At 43.9% G+C, this 18,670-nt stretch overlaps 1 protein-coding gene, 1 non-coding gene and 1 pseudogene across 2 annotated transcripts in view; 2 read left to right on the top strand and 1 right to left on the bottom strand.

The window, feature by feature from the left end:
* Nucleotides 1–18,670, top strand: part of LOC124795344 (proton-coupled amino acid transporter 1) — a 257,315-nt gene that overhangs the window by 127,626 nt on the left and 111,019 nt on the right. The window contains exons 3-4 of the mRNA XM_047259332.1: nt 1,989–2,102; nt 10,124–10,274. Coding sequence (XP_047115288.1) covers nt 1,989–2,102; nt 10,124–10,274 — 265 coding nt within the window. The remainder of the gene's footprint in view (nt 1–1,988; nt 2,103–10,123; nt 10,275–18,670) is intronic.
* Nucleotides 9,696–9,770, top strand: Trnat-ugu. The gene has a single exon. It is a non-coding gene; the product is annotated as a tRNA-Thr (tRNA).
* Nucleotides 16,782–16,899, bottom strand: LOC124796847 (annotated as a pseudogene).

Below are 18,670 nucleotides of genomic sequence, written 5' to 3'. Positions count from 1 at the left end.
AACAGGCAGAAAAATAAAGAACCCAATAAAGATAGTACATAATGTGCTGAAACATTGGTGGGTAACAGAGAAATAAATTAAACTGTCACGCTCAAGACAGAAAACTATACGAATGCCTCAAGCGAAAATTCAAAATAGTCACGATGTCCTAAAGATTATTGTTATAAAACACGTTCGTGCAGAGTGAACTGTTAGAGAGTTATCATGAATTCGGTCTAACTTGGGTATGAAAAGCCATGAGTGGCAGATTGAGTCGAATCTGTCACTGATTCTCACTGGAATATGAGTGGGTTGCTACTCCAGAACGAATTCCATTCCTCTTTCATACCAGACGATGCGAGCACAGACATCTACATCATCCACCTCCATACTCTGCAAGCCACCTTGGGACGTGTGGCCGAGGGTACCTCTGTTGGCCACTATCGCTTCTCCGCTTTTCTGTTCCACTCGCGAATCTTTCGTGGACAGAAAGACTGCCGACGAGTTTCCTTTCGAGCTCTCATTTCCCTGATTAATTCGTCGTGTTCATTTCACGAGACACATGTCACAGGAAGCAGCATGTTGCTCACCTCTTCTTCGAATGTACGCTCTCTGTGTTTCAATAGTAACATTCTCCGTGATATAGAACACCTCTCTTATAGCGTCTGCCACTGCAGTCTGTCGAACGTCCCCGTATCACTCTCGCGCTTGCTAAACGATTCGGTGACAAAACGTGCCGCTCTTCGTTGGATCTTCTCTATCTACTTGGTAAGGGTCCCACAGTATTGAACAAAACTTAAGAATCTATCGAATACATGAGTCGTGAGCCATTTCTTTCGTGGATGACTTACATTTCCTTGAGATTCTTCCAATGAATCTCAGCCCGTCATCTGCTTTTCCTGTCATTTGTCTTATATGCACATTCAGCTTTAGACCGCTCCGGACGGTTACTGTTACCGTTTCCAGTGATTTTTCATCAATGGATCTCTTCGCCTATTTACGCTGAACATGTTACATTTATTTACGTTCACGATCAACTACCATGTCATGTACTGATCACTGATTCCTACGCAGATTACTCTCCATTTTGCTAAGGCCTTCTGGCATTGGAGCATTCCTATAGACGGCAATATCGTTTGCAGAAATCTTCATAGAGCATCCAACGTTATACAGTATAGTAGATCATTTACACTTGTTGCAAACACAGATGGTTCCATAACACTTCCCCGGGACACTCCAGAAGTTACAACTACGCCTGTCGACTTCATCCCGTTAATAATAACATATTGCGTTCTATGTGCAACGAATTTCTAAATCTTGTCACATACCTGGTGTAATACTCGGTAATCTCGTATATTGTCCGCTAAGTGACAGTGCATCGCCCGCCACGGTGGTGGCCGTGCGGTTCTAGACGCTTCAGTCCGGAACCGCGCTACTGCTACGGTCGCAGGTTCGAATCCTGCCTCGGGCATGGATGTGTGTGACGTCCTTAGGTTAGTTAGGTTTAGGTAGTTCTAAGTTCTAGGGGACTGATGACCTCAGATGTTAAGTCCCATAGTGCTCAGAGCCATTTGAACCATTTGACAGTGCATCTATTGCTTTTCAAAAGTCAAGGTACACATAATCAACCTTGGCGCCGTTGTCTACGGCGCTCTAGATTTCAGGAATAGAGAAAGGCGTTTCACAACTCATGTTCGTTTTTATAGAGGAGATTTTCGTTTTCCCGAAACTTCGTAATAACTTATCTTGAACCGTGATCCAGTAACATTATTGCTATGAAATTTAATCACTTTAGAGTGTGTCAGCACATCATTTCGGTCAACAAAACTTCCTGTCAGTGCACGATTAACTACTCTTTGTGGTAAGGCAGACATCCCAACTGAATACTTTTCCCTTCACATGGGACAACTGTGTCACAACTCAGCTCCCTACTCTAGAGCCTTGACTTCTTGATCTCTTCTTGCGAGATTCCACCAAACATTTATCAGAGTGACATCGGTGTGTTGCAGCAATAGCGTGGATGACCTCAAGACGCTGGGAGGCGACGCGACGCGCATCGGCGAGTCGCAGGCGGCGCTCACGGAGGCCGACGGGGACCACATCGTCGCTTCGCACCCCACATCGTGAGTACCGCCTCTGTTCTCAGACCGTATCGTAAGTAGTCGTGTCCACACTCACAGGTACCAGTCACCCTGCACCCCGTTGCTAATTTCGCACTCCACAACTGAAATACCAGACTGCTGTTTTATATACACGTATCCCAAAGAAAGCAGGTGTTGAAAGATGTGAAAATTACCGAACTACCAGTTTAATAAGTCACAGCTGCAAAATACTAACGTGAATTCTTTACAGACGAATGGAAAAACTGGTAGAAGCCGACCTCGGGGAAGATTAGTTTGGATTCCGTAGAAATGTTGGAACACGTGAGGCAATACTGATCTTATGACTTATCTTAGAAAAAAGATTAAGAAAAGGCAAACCTACGTTTCTAGCATTTGTAGACTTAGAGAAAGCTTTTGACAATGTTAACTGGAATACTCTCTTTCAAATTCTGAAGGTGGCAGGGGTAAAATACAGGGAGCGAAAGGCTATTTACAATTTGTACAGAAACCAGATGGCAGTTATAAGAGTCGAGGGGCATGAAAGGGAAGCAGTGGTTGGGAAGGGAGTGAGACAGGGTTGTAGCCTCTCCCCGATGTTATTCAATCTGTATATTGAGCAAGCAGTAAAGGAAACAAAAGAAAAATTCGGAGTAGGTATTAAAATTCATGGAGAAGAAGTAAAAACTTTGAGGTTCGCCGATGACATTGTAATTCTGTCAGAGACAGCAAAGGACTTGGAAGAGCAGTTGAACGGAATGGACAGTGTCTTGAAAGGAGGATATAAGGTGAACATCAACAAAAGCAAAACGAGGGTAATGGAATGTAGTCAAATTAAGTCGGGTGATGCTGAGGGAATTAGATTAGGAAATTAGACACTTAAAGTAGTAAAGGAGTTTTCCTATTTAGGGAGTAAAATAACCGATGATGGTCGAAGTAGAGAGGATATAAAATGTAGACTGGCAATGGCAAGGAAAGCGTTTCTGAAGAAGAGAAATTTGTTAACATCGAGTATAGATTTAAGTGTCAGGAAGTCGTTTCTGAAAGTATTTGTATGGAGTGTAGCCATGTATGGAAGTGAAACATGGACGATAACTAGTTTGGACAAGAAGAGAATAGAAGCTTTCGAAATGTGGTGCTACTGAAGAATGCTGAAGATAAGGTGGGTAGATCACGTAACTAACGAGGAGGTATTGAATAGAATTGGGGAGAAGAGAAGTTTGTGGTACAACTTGACTAGAAGAAGGGATCGGTTGGTAGGACATGTTTTGAGGCATCAAGGGATCACAAATTTAGCATTGGAGGGCAGCGTGGAGGGTAAAAATCGTAGAGGGAGACCAAGAGATGAATACACTAAGCAGATTCAGAAGGATGTAGGTTGCAGTAGGTACTGGGAGATGAAGAAGCTTGCACAGGATAGAGTAGCATGGTGAGCTGCATCAAACCAGTCTCAGGACTGAAAACCACAACAACAACAGCACTGAACTGACTCAAACGTGGCACAATTTGACAGTTTTCTCTTATACAAATCATTGCTAAACATGAAAGAAGCGATAACTTAAAGAACAACCCCCAGGACCGCCTGGAGACCGAACCCAAGGTAATGAATGGGTACTCTGGCATCTTTACTGGAGTACATGGCCTTGATCTGCCCTCAGAGCTCCTATTCTCGCCAAGATGAACATGAGAGAAGCGTTCAATCAGTTCGAAAGTAAAATTAAGAAAAGAAATCTGACTGAAAAATCCAAGAATTTTTATCTTACTTAAAGTCAGTATGCGGATCGAAATCATCTATTCAGTTGCTCAGTGACCAAACGGGCATCGGAACGGAAGTCGCCACAGAGAAACAACGAATTCGGTCTTCCGACAGTCTGTCACCGCGGAAGACTACTTTCCTTTCAGTCATCGCACCAACCGCTAAATAGCAGATACTGGGCTAAGTAATCGTGTAATGGAAAATCAACTAAAATCATTCAAGAGTGAAAGACATCTGGTAAAGTAAATTTCCTTTCCATGTTTATGTAATAAAAGCACTCACTTTCGTCTTGAGATTTGATGGTACAGTATTCATGTCAGAGTTAATCTCAATTTATATTATACTTTTGAGCCTTTATAGGAGATTATGGAGAAGAAGAGGTCACTGGAGCTGCGAAGCATTCAAAGCGACTTGGAAAAAAGTGAACGCCTCCTAATAGTCGTCAGGTGTATTTTTCTCTGGTGTTTTGCCAGATATCTGCAAATTCGTTTTTGCGGTTTGTACCTGGAGTCAGCCCAAACGAACACTGCCCATCACGTCTGTCGTGATGTGCCCAATGTCGACCGTAAGCAGCGGTTTGTTTCCGTTACAGACAAAATGATTTTTAAAGAGGAATTTTACGTGCCTATTCGATAGAGCGGCTCCACATTAGTCTAGTGGTACTTTCTTTTCAGTGATACCTGTTAATAGGAATAGTAAAACGTGTAGAATAATTATTACTCCAGCAGCGGCTGAGTAGCACTGCTGCGTGGTGGTAGCCTGGGCGGTGCTGGAGTACTGGACATTCCTCGCGTTTTACTCTCCATGTTAATGCATAGCGATAAGAAGAAAATTGGGGACCGCTCTATAGAATGGGCACGTAAAATTCCACTTTAAAAATAATTTTGTTTGAGAGGCAAAAAAAAAAAAACAACGCTTCCCGTCCACATTGGGCGTCGCATAAAAGACGTGCAAGCAGTATTTGTTTGAGTTGACTCCAGGTAAAAACTGCAAAAACGATTTTGCAAATATCTGCCGAAAAAACAGAGAAAATTTGCCTGACGACTCTTAGAAGATACGCCCTGTTTATTTTAACTTGTGACAACTCAATATTTCTAAAACAATGACGCATCGTGTTACAAAAATACTCTGGGTGAGAAGTTAATATTAGTAAAGGGGGACATCCGTCAGTGCTACAAGTGGGCACCTCCTAACCACCCCTCCTAGGTGGGCGACGTCAGCTTTGTATTTTCTAATGGGACCCCTCCCACCCCATTTTTATTGCGTATTCAGAGTCTACGCTGCAAAAACTACACACCGTTAACTGAAACAATTGTTTTCCATTCGTGGTACCTGGCGCTGTAATCAAAATAACCAAGTGAACCTACTTTTGCAACTAAGAACCGACGCATTTGATTCAAAATTTCATTTACGATATTAAGGTATTGGTTTGTGTTTACCTGTTGGTATTTATGCTCGAAATTTACTTTAGTGTTGCAAATTTGATTGTGCAGTAGAATATGGTTAGCCGCTCCAATGTTTAGTTACAGCATACGATTAGCGTGATCCAGGAACAAAGACGTGCACGTAATAGTTTTCTGTTTCCATCTGGATGCTCGGCTTTCTATGGCGTCCCTTGCCTCGCACCATTATAGTGCATGGTTTCATGGATTATCCATGGCAGCCGCGCCTGTCACTATCACTTCATGGACATTTTATCTTATTACATTGCTTCCGGTTTTTGTACCGCCGGTAGACGTATAGTGGCCAGCGCGAGAGTTATGGCGGTTGGATGGAAACAAACACCGCAATCAGTCATCCCGATGGCTGCGTTCGAGGATGGCCACCGAAATCAAGCATTCCGATGGTTTGGGGACTCACCACAACCAACCCCATAAGGAAAAGAAAGCTACATTACCATTCAAGTAACTTATTTGCCAGAAATGTCAATGTCTATCCGTATTATTCGTACTGGACAATCACATTTGCAACACTCAACTAATGTTTGAACATCGAACTCAACTGTTGGAACATAAAGGTTAACTTACATTGTATATGAAATGTAGAATGAAATGCTTCAGCTTTTAATTGCAAAAGTAGGCACACTTGATATTTGTCGATTTCAGCGCCATACACCACAAATTGAAAACAATGGTCTCAGTTAACCGTATGTATTTTTTGGCGTAGAATCGGAATATGAAATAAAAATGGGAGCACAGGTCTCATTTGAAAACACTAAGTTGAGCCTGCCCGCCCAGGAGGGGTGTTAGGAGATGGCCAATTGTAGCACAGACAGATGTCTCCTTTACTTATACTAACTTTTCACTAAAACATTTTTGTCATACGACGCGTCTTATTCGAGATACTTAGTTGGCTCTCAAGTTAAAAAACCCTGTAGACGCACATATGTATGGTGATTCAGCTGCCCCTACTAATGTGTTTTAAGCAACCCACAATGTCTTCAAAAACCATGTGCGAGATTGTCGTGTTTTCTCGCTCACTGCGGCCAAATATTAGTCCTACAGAAAAAATGGATAGGAGCTTTTTCTACGAAATTTAATGTAGTTAAATTTTACACTGGAGACCAAAGGTTTTAAGTTACTCAAAATAATCGCGTTGGAAGGTGACTGTTGTACGTTTTCTTTAATAATTCGGAAACTGCGGCCTTTAGCGAAAACGTATCGCAGTACAAAATATAAGTACATTTTCTACAAAGAGATCTTGTTCGTTTTTTCTGTAGGACTAATAGTTTGCACGTAACGAGACAGAGAAAATATGAAAATCTTTTGCGTTGTACTTGAAGGCGTTGTGGATTGCATCAAGTAGGGGCAGCTCAGTCACCTAGTATAGTGTGGGGATTGCTAGTTAGTGTAAGGTCTATCACGTAAGTGACTATCGGTATAAAACAGCTCCAAACGAGACTCATCTGTAAACAGTACGTTTTAGAGCTATGTGATGAAACAAGGATCCAAAGACTTCATAAAATTTTCGAATATGATAAAAATCGCTTATGACTATCAATACACGTATTTCGCATCTTCGATTGCAGTTTCTAAAGTGTGTCATTTCCAAGCATACATATCTAATGGAGTACCAGCTATCAACAATATTACAAGTAAGGAAAATAGGGCGAATCCCATTTCACGGCAGCAGAAAAAACTATTATCGACGAATGAAGAAAGTTAACGTCTGGAATCTACCATTTGTACTGCTTCGTTTGGTAGTTGCTTTACAAATACAGCCGTTAAATTTATGTTTCCGTAACTTAGCATGATCTTCATCCCATACTGTGGTCACACTATATAGGGTGTAAAAAAATGTACATCCACACTTGTAGGACATATTCCTCACACATAGACGAAGAAATTGCGTTATATGAACATGGGTCTCGAAACGCTTTGATTCCATGTTACAACTCATTTCTCCAACTCATTAATCATGGGAAACACGAACAGAATGATACAGCATATCACGTGCACCTCTTTCTCACAGGAAATGTTCAACATGCCCTCCTTGGGCATTCATACAACATGCATCAACCCGCCTTCGTAATGAGTCTTGGTTGCGGTGATGTTGTTGTTGTGGTGGTCTTCAGTCCTGAGACTGGTTTGATGCAGCTCTCCATGCTACCCTATCCTGTGCAAGTTTCTTCATCTCCCAGTACTTACTGCAACTTACATCCTTTTGAATCTGCTTAGTGTATTCACCTCTTGGTCTCCCTCTACGATTTTTACCCTCCATGCTGCCCTCTAATGCTACATTAGTGATCCCTTGATGCCTCAGAACATATCCTACCAACCGGTCCCTTCTTCTTGTCAAGTTGTGCCACAAACTCCTCTTCTCACCAATTCTGTTCAATACCTCCTCATTATTTACGTGATCTACCCATCTAATCTTCAGCATTCTTCTGTAGCACCACATTTCGAAAGCTTCTATTCTCTTCTTGTCCAAACCATTTATCGTCCATGTTTCACTTCCATACATGGCAACAGTCCATTCAAATACTTTCAGCAACGACTTCCTGACGCATCTACAGTCGATGTTAACAAATTTCTCTTCTTCAGAAACGCTTTCCTTGCCATTGCCAGTCTACATTTTGTATCTTCTCTACTTCGATCATCATCAGTTATTTTGCACCCCAAATAGCAAAACTCCTTTACTACTTTAAGTGTCTAATTTCCTAATCTAATTCCCTCAGCACCACCCGACTTAATTCGACTACATTCCATTATCCTCGTTTTGATTTTGTTGATGTTCATCTTATATCCTCCTTTCAAGACACTGTCCATTCCGTTCAACTGCTCTTCCAAGTCCTTTGATGTCTGACAGAATTACAATGTCATCCGCGAACCCATGGATTTTAATACCTACTCCGAATTTTTCTTTTGTTTCCTTTACTGCTTGCTCAATATGCCTCTGGAGTATTGTGTATGTTTTCACAGTCTTCCATAATATGAACACGGAGACTCTGAGCACCTTATATTGGGGTTCCATACACAAGAGCTTTCGAACACCCCCACAAATAAAAGTCCACAGGGTTTAGGTCCGGAGAGCATGGAGGCCAGGCAATTGGTCTATCTCCGCCTACCCATCTGTCGCCGAATCCGTTGTTTAGAAGCCGACAGACATTAATTCTAAAATGAGGTGATGCTCCATCGTGCAACAAGATCAGGTTTTGTCGCACAGCTAAAGGCACATCTACTAACAGATCAGGTAGAACATTCTCTACGAAATTATGATAACTTCATCTGTCGACCCAGAGTGGAGCAACGGAGGCCCCACCAGTCATCAACAACGCCGTCCCAAACATCGACATAAAATCTCTGTTGATGAATTGCTTCTACAGCTGCTTGAGTACTGAGTCTATCCATACATGCCGACTTTGAAAATTTGCAAACTGATCTCTTTGAATCGACGCCTCATCTGTGAACAGAACCGTTCCAGTAAATTTAGGGTGGACACTTTGTCGAGTAAGCCATTCGCAGACGAGTACCTGTGCAGGAAAATCAGCTGCTGATTGTGCCTGCACACGCTGTAAATGGTGCAGTGCAGCTGCTCCTCGTGTAACACTCACACAACATTCGGTGTTGCAGCTGCATGTCTTGTACAGACACTGGTATCGTCGTCAACTGCATGAAGAATTGCCAGCCCCATTGCGGTGTCTGTGCCGACACCAGATTTCACGCACTCACTCCCCTTCAACCGTAACGACGCAAAGCCAACATTAGACTGTACAAGCACTCGTCAAACTCATCCATACTACACACATACGCTGTTGATACTTCGTAACAGGTCGGAGGAAGGCAACGGCAGACCACCTCCGCAAGGTCTCTGCCATGAGCAGCGATGCAGGATTCCTACGTCTGCTTCCCTGCGCTCATTTACTGAGTATTGGACTACTTTGACATTTGATATATGTAAACGTGATTAACACAGGACACTGTCCTCTCAAGAGGAATAAATATGCGAAGATAGTTACTGTTCTCGAAAGAGCAGATACGATTGATGACCGTGCAGCTCCTCTAGAAATAAACGATAATTAATTGAAACCCTCAGCTGCTGACAGGTGTTGTTGATATACCTCGATGGGGCAGCTGAAAATTTGTGCCCCGACCGGGACTCGGACCCGAGATCTCCTGCTTACAGGGCAGACGCTCTATCCATCTTAGCCACCGATGACACAGATGAATGCCGCGACTGCAGGGACTAATCTTTTGCACGCCTCCCGTCAGACCCACATTCCCAACTGTGCACAATCTACATACGTAATGTTCCTAATAGATATTTGCCCATTCACTCATTAATCGCGCACACTAAGGTGATGATTCCCGTAAGAGTTTGGGCAACCTGTGCGCATTCACGTAGTCGCGGTATTCGTCTGTGCCCCCGGTGGCTCAGATGCATAGAGCGTCTGCCATGTAAGCAGGAGGTCCCGGGTTCGAGTCCCGGTCGGGGCGCACATTTTCTGCTGTCACCATCGAGGTATATCAACAATACCTATCAGCAGCTGAGGGTTTCAATAAATTATCATGAATAAATATGCATTGACGCCTTTTACAGTGAGCTGTTACTTGAGAATGGTACAACGGCCGAAGTCGCGATCATAATTAAATTCATTCAATAACAGCCGGAAAATGTTGTCCATTCTGAAATACTGCAGGACTGTGGATGCAGGTAAACAGAGAATAATTGCTCGTTCTTGTTGTTTATTTCATTCATTTCTGTGAAGAAAGTAGCGTCATATGAACGTCACGTAATTGGCGCCCAGTGGTACACGTCGCTAAAGTTGTGTCCGTGTGTGGTGCTACAGGTACCTCGAGACGATGATCCACCTGCTGAAGGGCAACGTCGGCTCCGGCATGTTCGCCATGGGCGACGCCTTCAAGAACGCCGGCTTGGCCCTGGGCACGGTGGCCACCATCTTCCTCGGCGTCATCTGTGTGCACAGCCAGCACCTGCTGGTACGTAAACAGTTACGCAGAAATTCACGATAGCAGTTATTTATTAAGTGCATATTCTTTGTTTCGGCTTGTCTTTTAGATATGTAGAGTAACTGTTACGACTTTTTATTCATTTTCGTCGTTTATGATGCATTAGCTCCATACTTAACAATCATGTACAACCGTTCGCTCGACGAAAGATCCGTACCCAAAGACTGGAAAGTTGCACAGGTCACACCAGTATTAAAGAAAGGTAGTAGGAGTAATTCACTAAATTACAGGCCCATATCGTTAACGTCGATATGCAGCAGGATTCTGGAACACATATTGTGTTAGAACGTTACGAATTACCTCGAAGGAAACGGTCTATTGACACACAGTCAACATGGATTTAGAAAACATCGTTCCTGTGAAATACAACTAGCTCTTTATTCACATGAAGTGCTGAGTGCTATTGACAAGGGATTTCAGATCGATTCCGTATTCCTGCATTCCCGGAAGGCTTTTGACACTGTACCACACAAGCGGCTCGTAGTAAAATTGCGTGCTTATGGAATATCATCTCAGTAATGTGACTGGATTTGCGATTTCCTGTCAGAGAGCTCACAGTTCATAGCAATTGACAGAAAGTCATCGAGTAAAACAGAAGTGATTTCAAGCGCTCCTCAAGGTAGTGTTATAGGCCCTTTGCTGTTCCTTATCTATACAAACGATTTGGGAGACAATCTGAGCAGCCGTGTTCGGTTGTTTGCACATGACACTGTCGTTTATCGACTAATAAAGTCATCAGAAGATCAAAACAAACTGCAAAACGATTTAGAAAAAATATCTGAATGGTGCGAAAAGTGGCAGTTGACCCTAAATAACGAAAAGTGTGAGGTCATCCACATGAGTGCTAAAAGGAACTCGTTAAAATTCGCTTACACGATAGGTCAGTCGAATCTAAAAGCCGTAAATTCAACTAACAAGGGAACCTCGCCATCGCACCCTCCTGAGATTTAGTTATAAGTTGGCACAGTGGATAGGCCTTGAAAAACTGAACACAGATCAATCGAGAAAACAGGAAGAAGTTGTGTGGAACTATGAAAAAATAAGCAAAATATACAAACTTAGTATTCCATGCGCAAGATAAGCAACATCAAGGATAGTTGAGCTCAGGAGCACCGTGGACACGTGGTTAGCGTGAGCAGCTGCGAAACGAGAGGTCCTTGGTTCAAGTCTTCCCTCGAGGGAGTAGTTTAATTTTCTACTTTCAGACAATCATCACCACACGTACTGTTTATCAACAAATGTAGGAAATAATCATACAAATGTTCGACAATCGTTCGATCCCTTAAGGAACTTTCTGATGCCTCACTGTTCGGAAAATATTCATTGACATTGTTATTGAAGTCGCGAGCTATATTTGCTGGATTCATATTGCCCACGGAATGCATCTCACGTATTTAATGCACTCTCGTCCAAAGTAGCAAACAGTCAACTGCCAGCCAGGGAGCCTCGTTAGCAGGAATACTCTCTCTTCCGTGCGCTGTAGTCGACTGACGTCATGTGTTTCGATGTTTGTTTAGGTGTAGCGTCATCATACTACGACGCAGTTGCCTCGCATCGGACAGACGGACGGACAGATAATAATTTTCTGAAAATAAAAAATTAAACTTTTCACTCGAGGGAAGACTTGAACCCAGGACCTCTCGTTCCGCAGACGCTCACGCTAACCACGGGATCACGGCGCTCCTGAGCTCACCCTATCCTTGATGTTGCCTATCTTGCGCAAGGACTACTCAGTTTGTATATTTTGCTTATTTTTTTCATCCACACAACTTCTTCCTGTTTTCTCGATTAATCTGTGTTCAGTTTTTCAAGGCCTATCCACTGTGCCAGCTTATAACTAAATCTGAGGGGGGTGCGATGGGGATGTTCCCTTGTAAGTACCTAGGTATTACAATTACGAACGACTTAAATTGGAAAGAACACATAGAAAATGTTGTGGGGAAGGCTAACCAAAGGCTGCGTTTTATTGGCAGGACACTTAGAAAATGTAACAGACCTACTAAGGAGACTGCCTACACTACGCTTATCCGTCTTCTTTTAGAATACTGCTGGGCGGTGTGGGATCCTTACCAGGTAGGACTGACGGAGTACATCGAAAAAGTACAAAGAAAGGCAGCACGTTTTGTATTATCGCGAAATATGGGAGAGAGTGTCACAGAAATGATACAGGATTTGGGCTGGAAATCATTAAAATAAAGGCGTTTTTCGTTGAGACGGAATCTTCTCACGAAATTCCAATCACCAACTTTCTCCTCCGAATGCGAAAATATTTTCTTGACACCGACCTACATAGGGCGGAACGATCACCACGATAAAATAAGGGAAATCGGAGCTCGTACGGAAAGATATAGGTGTTCATTCTTTCCGCGCGCTATACGAGATTGGAATAATAGAGAATTGTGAAGGTTGTTCAGTGAACCCTCTGCCAGGCACGTAAATGTGATTTTCAAAGTATCCATCTAGATGTATATGAATGGAAGGAAGATCAGAGGATGAGTTCAAGCTCTCATTGATGGCAGGATGGGGAAGGAAACGAGATCTTTTATGAAATCATCACGAAATTCACCTTATTCGCCATATTTACCTTGCAGATGGTGACGAAATTTCGTGATACTATAGATAATGATTAACGCTTCTGCCTCCAGCTAACTGTAGTTGACTTAGGTAGCGGTCATCGTCTTAGACGAGAATACTACGAGGCGTTCAGTGTTGCGAACCGTGGGAGATAAAACTGCCCCTACATGTGATGTATCCACTGCAAACACTACTGGTGTTTGTCGATCAGAATGAATAAGGCATGGGTGACTAGGCAATGAATTTGTCAAATTTTGAAATTCTGCAGTCCATTGGAGAGGAACGGCAAAGGAGTGCGTTCGGAATAAATTTGGGGTAGAAGGTCGGTTTTCCTAGAACTGCCTGTAACTCTCGTACATTTTGAGGAGAGGGCAATCTTCGAAGGGCGTCTACATGCTTAGTATAGAGACAAACGCTGTGGGCGTCAATGCGATGTCCCTCATATTCAGTTTCAGCATAGATAAACAAACACGTCTGTAAATTATGCTTAAGCCCTACGTCGGTTAAAACTTGGAAAAGACACACCAGTTTTTAGAGACGCTGTTCTGGTGTCTGGGCACAATGACATCATCCAAATAATTGGAGCACAGCGGAACTTTCGTCGTCACATGTTCAAGAAAGCGCTGAAATAACGCAGTAGAAGCAGATGTGCTTCCAAAGGGTAGGCGCTGGTATATATAGAAGCCGACTTGTGTACTGAACACCAGATTTTTTTTCGCTTCCTTACCGGGTGGAAGTTGAAGGAGAGCATCGGCTAAATGACTTTTAGAGAAGAATCGTCTACCTACAAGGCGATTCGTAAGCTCCTCACAACATGAGAGCGGGAAAGAATCAATAGCCGTCTGAATGATAGTTCTTGCTTTAAAGTCGGCACGAAGTCTGACTTTCCCTTTAAATTTTCTTGTGGTAACCTTGATGCCCGCTGACAGGCATAAATGGGTTTCAAATTACCAGTCTGATCTAATCTGTTGAGTTGAGAAGCGACTTCATCGCGAATGGCGTGAGGCAACGGACGTGCACGGTAACATTTCGGTTGAGCATTGTCTCTGAACGTAATGCACGTTTGAATATTCTTTGCATGTCCCATCCAAATTTTTCACACAGCTAATGAATGATAGCATGGGAAATTTTCGTATTAATAGCAAGGACATGGTCCTGAGTACCTAATACAGACAAATCAAGCGCATCCGTGACAAAAAATTTTGGGACTCGACCGCTATTGAAGTACTGTAAAGCGTTGTGGTGCAGTCGTACCTCGATAGTTTGTTTGCAGAGTGTGTGTCCCAAGAACAGAGATACTTCCACCGTTGTAGGTTGTGAGGCGCAGACTTGATTTTTGCAGCTAAGGGCGTCCCAGCTGCTCATAAGTAGTCTGATTAATAGATGTGATTGAAGCACTAGTATCTAAATGAAATGGTAAAGACTGATCGCAAATCGCTAAAGATAAGAATAGTTTGCGGTTTGTTTTCTGAATATAACTGTCAGTTCTGGTTTTCAGGGGACTGCTTTTACCCGTTTCGCGAGGTACAGAGTCTTTTGCTGATTGTGCATTTGAAGAGAGTTGATTTCAGTTGTGTTCCTGTGAGTATTGCCAGGAGCAGCGGGTAAAGATTCAGAATGTGAGATGATATTAATCTCCATTTGCTGAAATCTAGTTTGAAGGAGAACAGAGTTTGTTTTGCGCTTCTTTAGCAGAACACTTGCTGCCTGTGTCCTGACTTGTGACAGTGTCGGCATTTCGCTAGGCATAAGAAGCAGTGTTTGCGATCATGTGTGACATAATACTTGACACAGAACTTTGGAGCACTTGAATTTGTAGCGTAAATGGCTCGGTGCCTCATGCCCTCCTTTACAAAGAGGCCTGCAGCTGTTGCACTTCTACCAGTCTGGCTACACTCGCTAGTAATGATTGGATTCGTTGGCTCTAAAACTGAACAAGTGCAGTGAGTGGTTAGTCTTCAAAAGTTCCCATTGCATACAAAATTTAAATCACTTCAAGATTAGATATAACAAATTTAGGAACGCTGTAAGAACAGTGAAAAAATGAAGAATTTTCGACACGATCCTCACCTGGATGCTCTTACAAGAGAAAAATTTCAATTAGTTCCACAGACATTGAAAAAAATGCTGATTAGTTCAGTATGCAGAGATGAAGAATCTTCTTCCGTGGATCGAAGTCATCAGTAATCACAAACTTGTCGCCAGAAATGTATGTTGTGTCCGTCAGTGCAACAGGGTGGATGAACTCCCTAGAAAATGCAAACATTATGAAACGATTAAAACATAAATGCACTTATTTGCAGTATACTCAGTGTAAAGCGTACTTTGTATCCTTGAGTCTCTCTCTCTCTGTTCCACTAGTAATGTATTTCAATATTCAGTAGCAGCCGTAAGCTCTGCGTCACCTGAGAGTATTCTGAGGATAATCGGAGGCAGAGTTTTTTTTTTCCTCTGTTGTTATTTCATCCCCCCCCCCCCCCCCCGCCCGTCACCCCATATGGGCAGGGGGGTGGACTGTCAACAGATATAATTTGATGCCCTTCCCCGACGTGAGATTAAAATTGTAAAAAACATAATATAAATGCTGGACATGGCGGCTGACAAAAATAAAAGATTTGTACAATAAAAAGACAGATAGTCAGTTTCAAAAGTTCAAATATAGAAGATTGATTTGGTGATTAATTAAAATATAGACAAAGATGAATGGCAAATGAGTGTCACATACGAATAAATGGAACCAGATAGGAAGTTGCATAAAGTAAAACTGAAGGGCCTGTGTGTTGACTCATGAAAACAGATACCGAGAAGAGTCGATGTAGATTGCCAAGCATAAGGGTATCACGGGAACGTAGCATTTAAAGGTAGTGCGTAGGCGGGGATTTGTGTGGATGAATGTTTGGAGGAGGGATGGGGGAAGAGTGGAGAGGCATGTAGTTCCGAACCAAGACTTGGAAGTGGGTGGAGAGAATTGGAGAGGAAGGGAGCCCTGACAAGGGATGGGTGGCAGGGATCTTCTGGATCTGGTGGGCCGGGTATATACCATGCCGGATTTCGTAGTTAGGTAAGGAAAGACGATTAAAGTTTCGTTGGGAGAGGACGTTGAGGGTGTGGAGGAGTATTGTTGGGGGAAATGCGTTGCTAGAGGCGCGTCAGATTACCAGGATCAGTGAGCAGGTGGGATACTAGGGGGTGCACAGTGTCGAGTTTACGGGTAACAGGATATTCGGAGGTGTTCCCGACGGAAGACTAGGCTCGGGAATTTTGTAAGTTGGTAGAGGATGCGGGCGGGGGAGGCTAAGCGTACCGGATAAAATGAGAGAGGAGTGGAAGTCAGCGCCACATTGCCACAGCAGAGGAGAGGCGGAGCTCCGGGTGCGGCGGTTTAAAAAGACACGCGGTCCAGTCACAGTTGCAGGCAGTGGTGGGATGCGAATTGGACATCCTCTGCTGGCGTACGTAGCGCGTCTTCGCTGTGTATGACAAGCCGTCTATAGCAGTGGCTCGCGGCGGCCTATTTAAATGTCTTCTGTGGAAATATGAGCTGTACGCGACGCCCCGTGTGCGGTCGACGATACTGCAATACATTGCTTCTTGTGGTTTTCAGCGTACTAAAGGCTGATTACGCTTATCCACGGAAGACTTCCAAATTCTCGTACGAACGATTCTTCAGGCAGACGTCGAGATGGTTCCTTTGGAAAGCAGCACTCCGTCTTCAGGCCACAATTGGCCCATCGGGATCACCCGACCGCCGTGTCATCCTCGGTTGAGGATGCGGATAGGAGGGGCGAGTGGTCAGCACACCGCTCTCCCGGTCGTTATGATGGTTTTCTTTGACCAGAGCCGCTACTATTCGGTCGAGTAGCTCCTCAATTGGCATCACGAGGCTGAGTGCACCCCGAAAAATGGCAACAGCACATGGCGGCCTGGATGGTCACCCAACCAAATGCCGGCCACGCCCGACAGCGCTTAACTTCGGTGATCTCACGGGAACCGGTGTATCCACTGCGGCAAGGCCGTTGCCCTTTGGAAAGGGCACGGCCGATTTATTTCTCTATCCTCTCGTAATCCGAACTCGTGCTCCACGACCACGGTATCGGCGGGACGTTAAACTCTAACTTCCTTCCTCCAGATTCTAAAATCTTGTATTCAGTAGGGGCCCGCCGCGGTTACTTACAGTTTTGTCAGGAAAAAGGGGCCGGAACACCGAGAACGCAGAAATTGCGCGCGGCTGAGCTCTGTGCCTCCGCCACCGGATGTGACGCCAGGCGGCCGTATCCTGCGTGCTGGCGCCCAGAAAGGACACACACCGAGCGGCAGCCGGCACGGCGCAGTCGCAGGAGCCCGCCTGCGCACTCGCTAGGTGTTGCCTGCTTCAGTTTCCGGCCTCATCGTCATACTGACTATGCTCCGGCTCGTTTAGGGCGAGACAGTAATTGATGTACCATCCGTTTCAGGCTGCCACGTGCATAGTGTCCTAAGCATCGAGCGGTGAGGTAGGTGCGCCGTAAAGGCGTAGCTGCGTTCATTCAGCGATCTGGTGACGTATCTGTTGCGTATCTACGTGACGGCATACAACAGCTGGCTTCGAGATTGTGTACTCTGCTTAGCTGTTACACTTCTGATACAAAACATCATGATCACCTGCTTAACACCGTCTTGGTCCACCTTTCGAAAGCTATACAGCAGCGAAGATACGGCGAAATGGCTGCAGTAAAAATGTGAAGAAATACAAAAGAAAATGATTGCCGCAAGCACTGACTCGACGTATAGAAAAGTCAAAACAACCTTCGGTGAAATTAAAAGCAAGGGGCGGTAACACAGAGAACCAAGTGGGAATTCCATTAATAAATGCAGAGGAGAGAGTACAATGAGTGCCTCTACGAGGGAGGGGGGGGGGGGGCGGAAACCTGTGTTAGAAGAAGGAAAAGGAAACAGTATAGAAAAGATAGTGGATTCAGTATTAGAATCGGACTTTAATAGCGCTTAAGAAGACAATCACATAAGGCAGCCGGCCGGAGTGGTCAAGCGATTCTAGGCGCTACAGGCTGGAACCGCGCGACCGCTACGGTCGCAGGTTCGAATCCTGCCTCGAGCATGGATGTGTGTGTTGTCCTATGTTAGTTAGGTTTAAGTAGTTCCAAGTTCTAGAGGACTGATGACCTCAGAAGTTAAGTCCCATAGTGCTCATAGCCATTTGAACCATTTGAACATAAGGCAGAAGGGATAGATAACATTCCATCGAAATTTCTAAAATCACTGCGCCAAGTGGCAACAAAATTCTTATTCATGTCGATACTTCATCCACACAATTCCCAAGATTGCAAGAACTCACAACTGCGAGAATTATCGCATTATCAAATTGACATCTCATTCAACCAAGTTGCTAACGAGGATAATATTCAGAAAAATTGAAAAGAAAATTGAGGGTCTGTTAGATGACAACCAGTTTGGCTTTAGGAAAGGTAAAGACACCAGAGAGGCAATTCTGACGTTGCCGTTGACAACAGAAGACACAATCATAGGATCTTACGACCAGAAAAAAACGTTCGGCAATGTCAGATGGTGCAAGGTGATGGAAATCCTGAAAAAAAAATGGGTGAAAGGTTTACGGAAAGACAGGTAATATGCAGTACTTACAAGAATAAGCGGGAACAGTAAGACCGAAAAACCAAGAACGAAGTAACCGGATTAAAAAGAGTGTAAGACAAGGATGTACTCTTTCGCCCCTGCTGACCACTCCATACAGCAAAGAAGCAATGACGGAAATAAAGAAAGGTTCAGCGGCCAGAGTG

The sequence above is a fragment of the Schistocerca piceifrons genome, chromosome 4 (genome assembly GCF_021461385.2).
Source record: "Schistocerca piceifrons isolate TAMUIC-IGC-003096 chromosome 4, iqSchPice1.1, whole genome shotgun sequence".
Taxonomy (NCBI): Eukaryota; Metazoa; Arthropoda; class Insecta; order Orthoptera; family Acrididae; genus Schistocerca; species Schistocerca piceifrons.
This window is presented reverse-complemented; position numbering and strand designations above follow the sequence as displayed.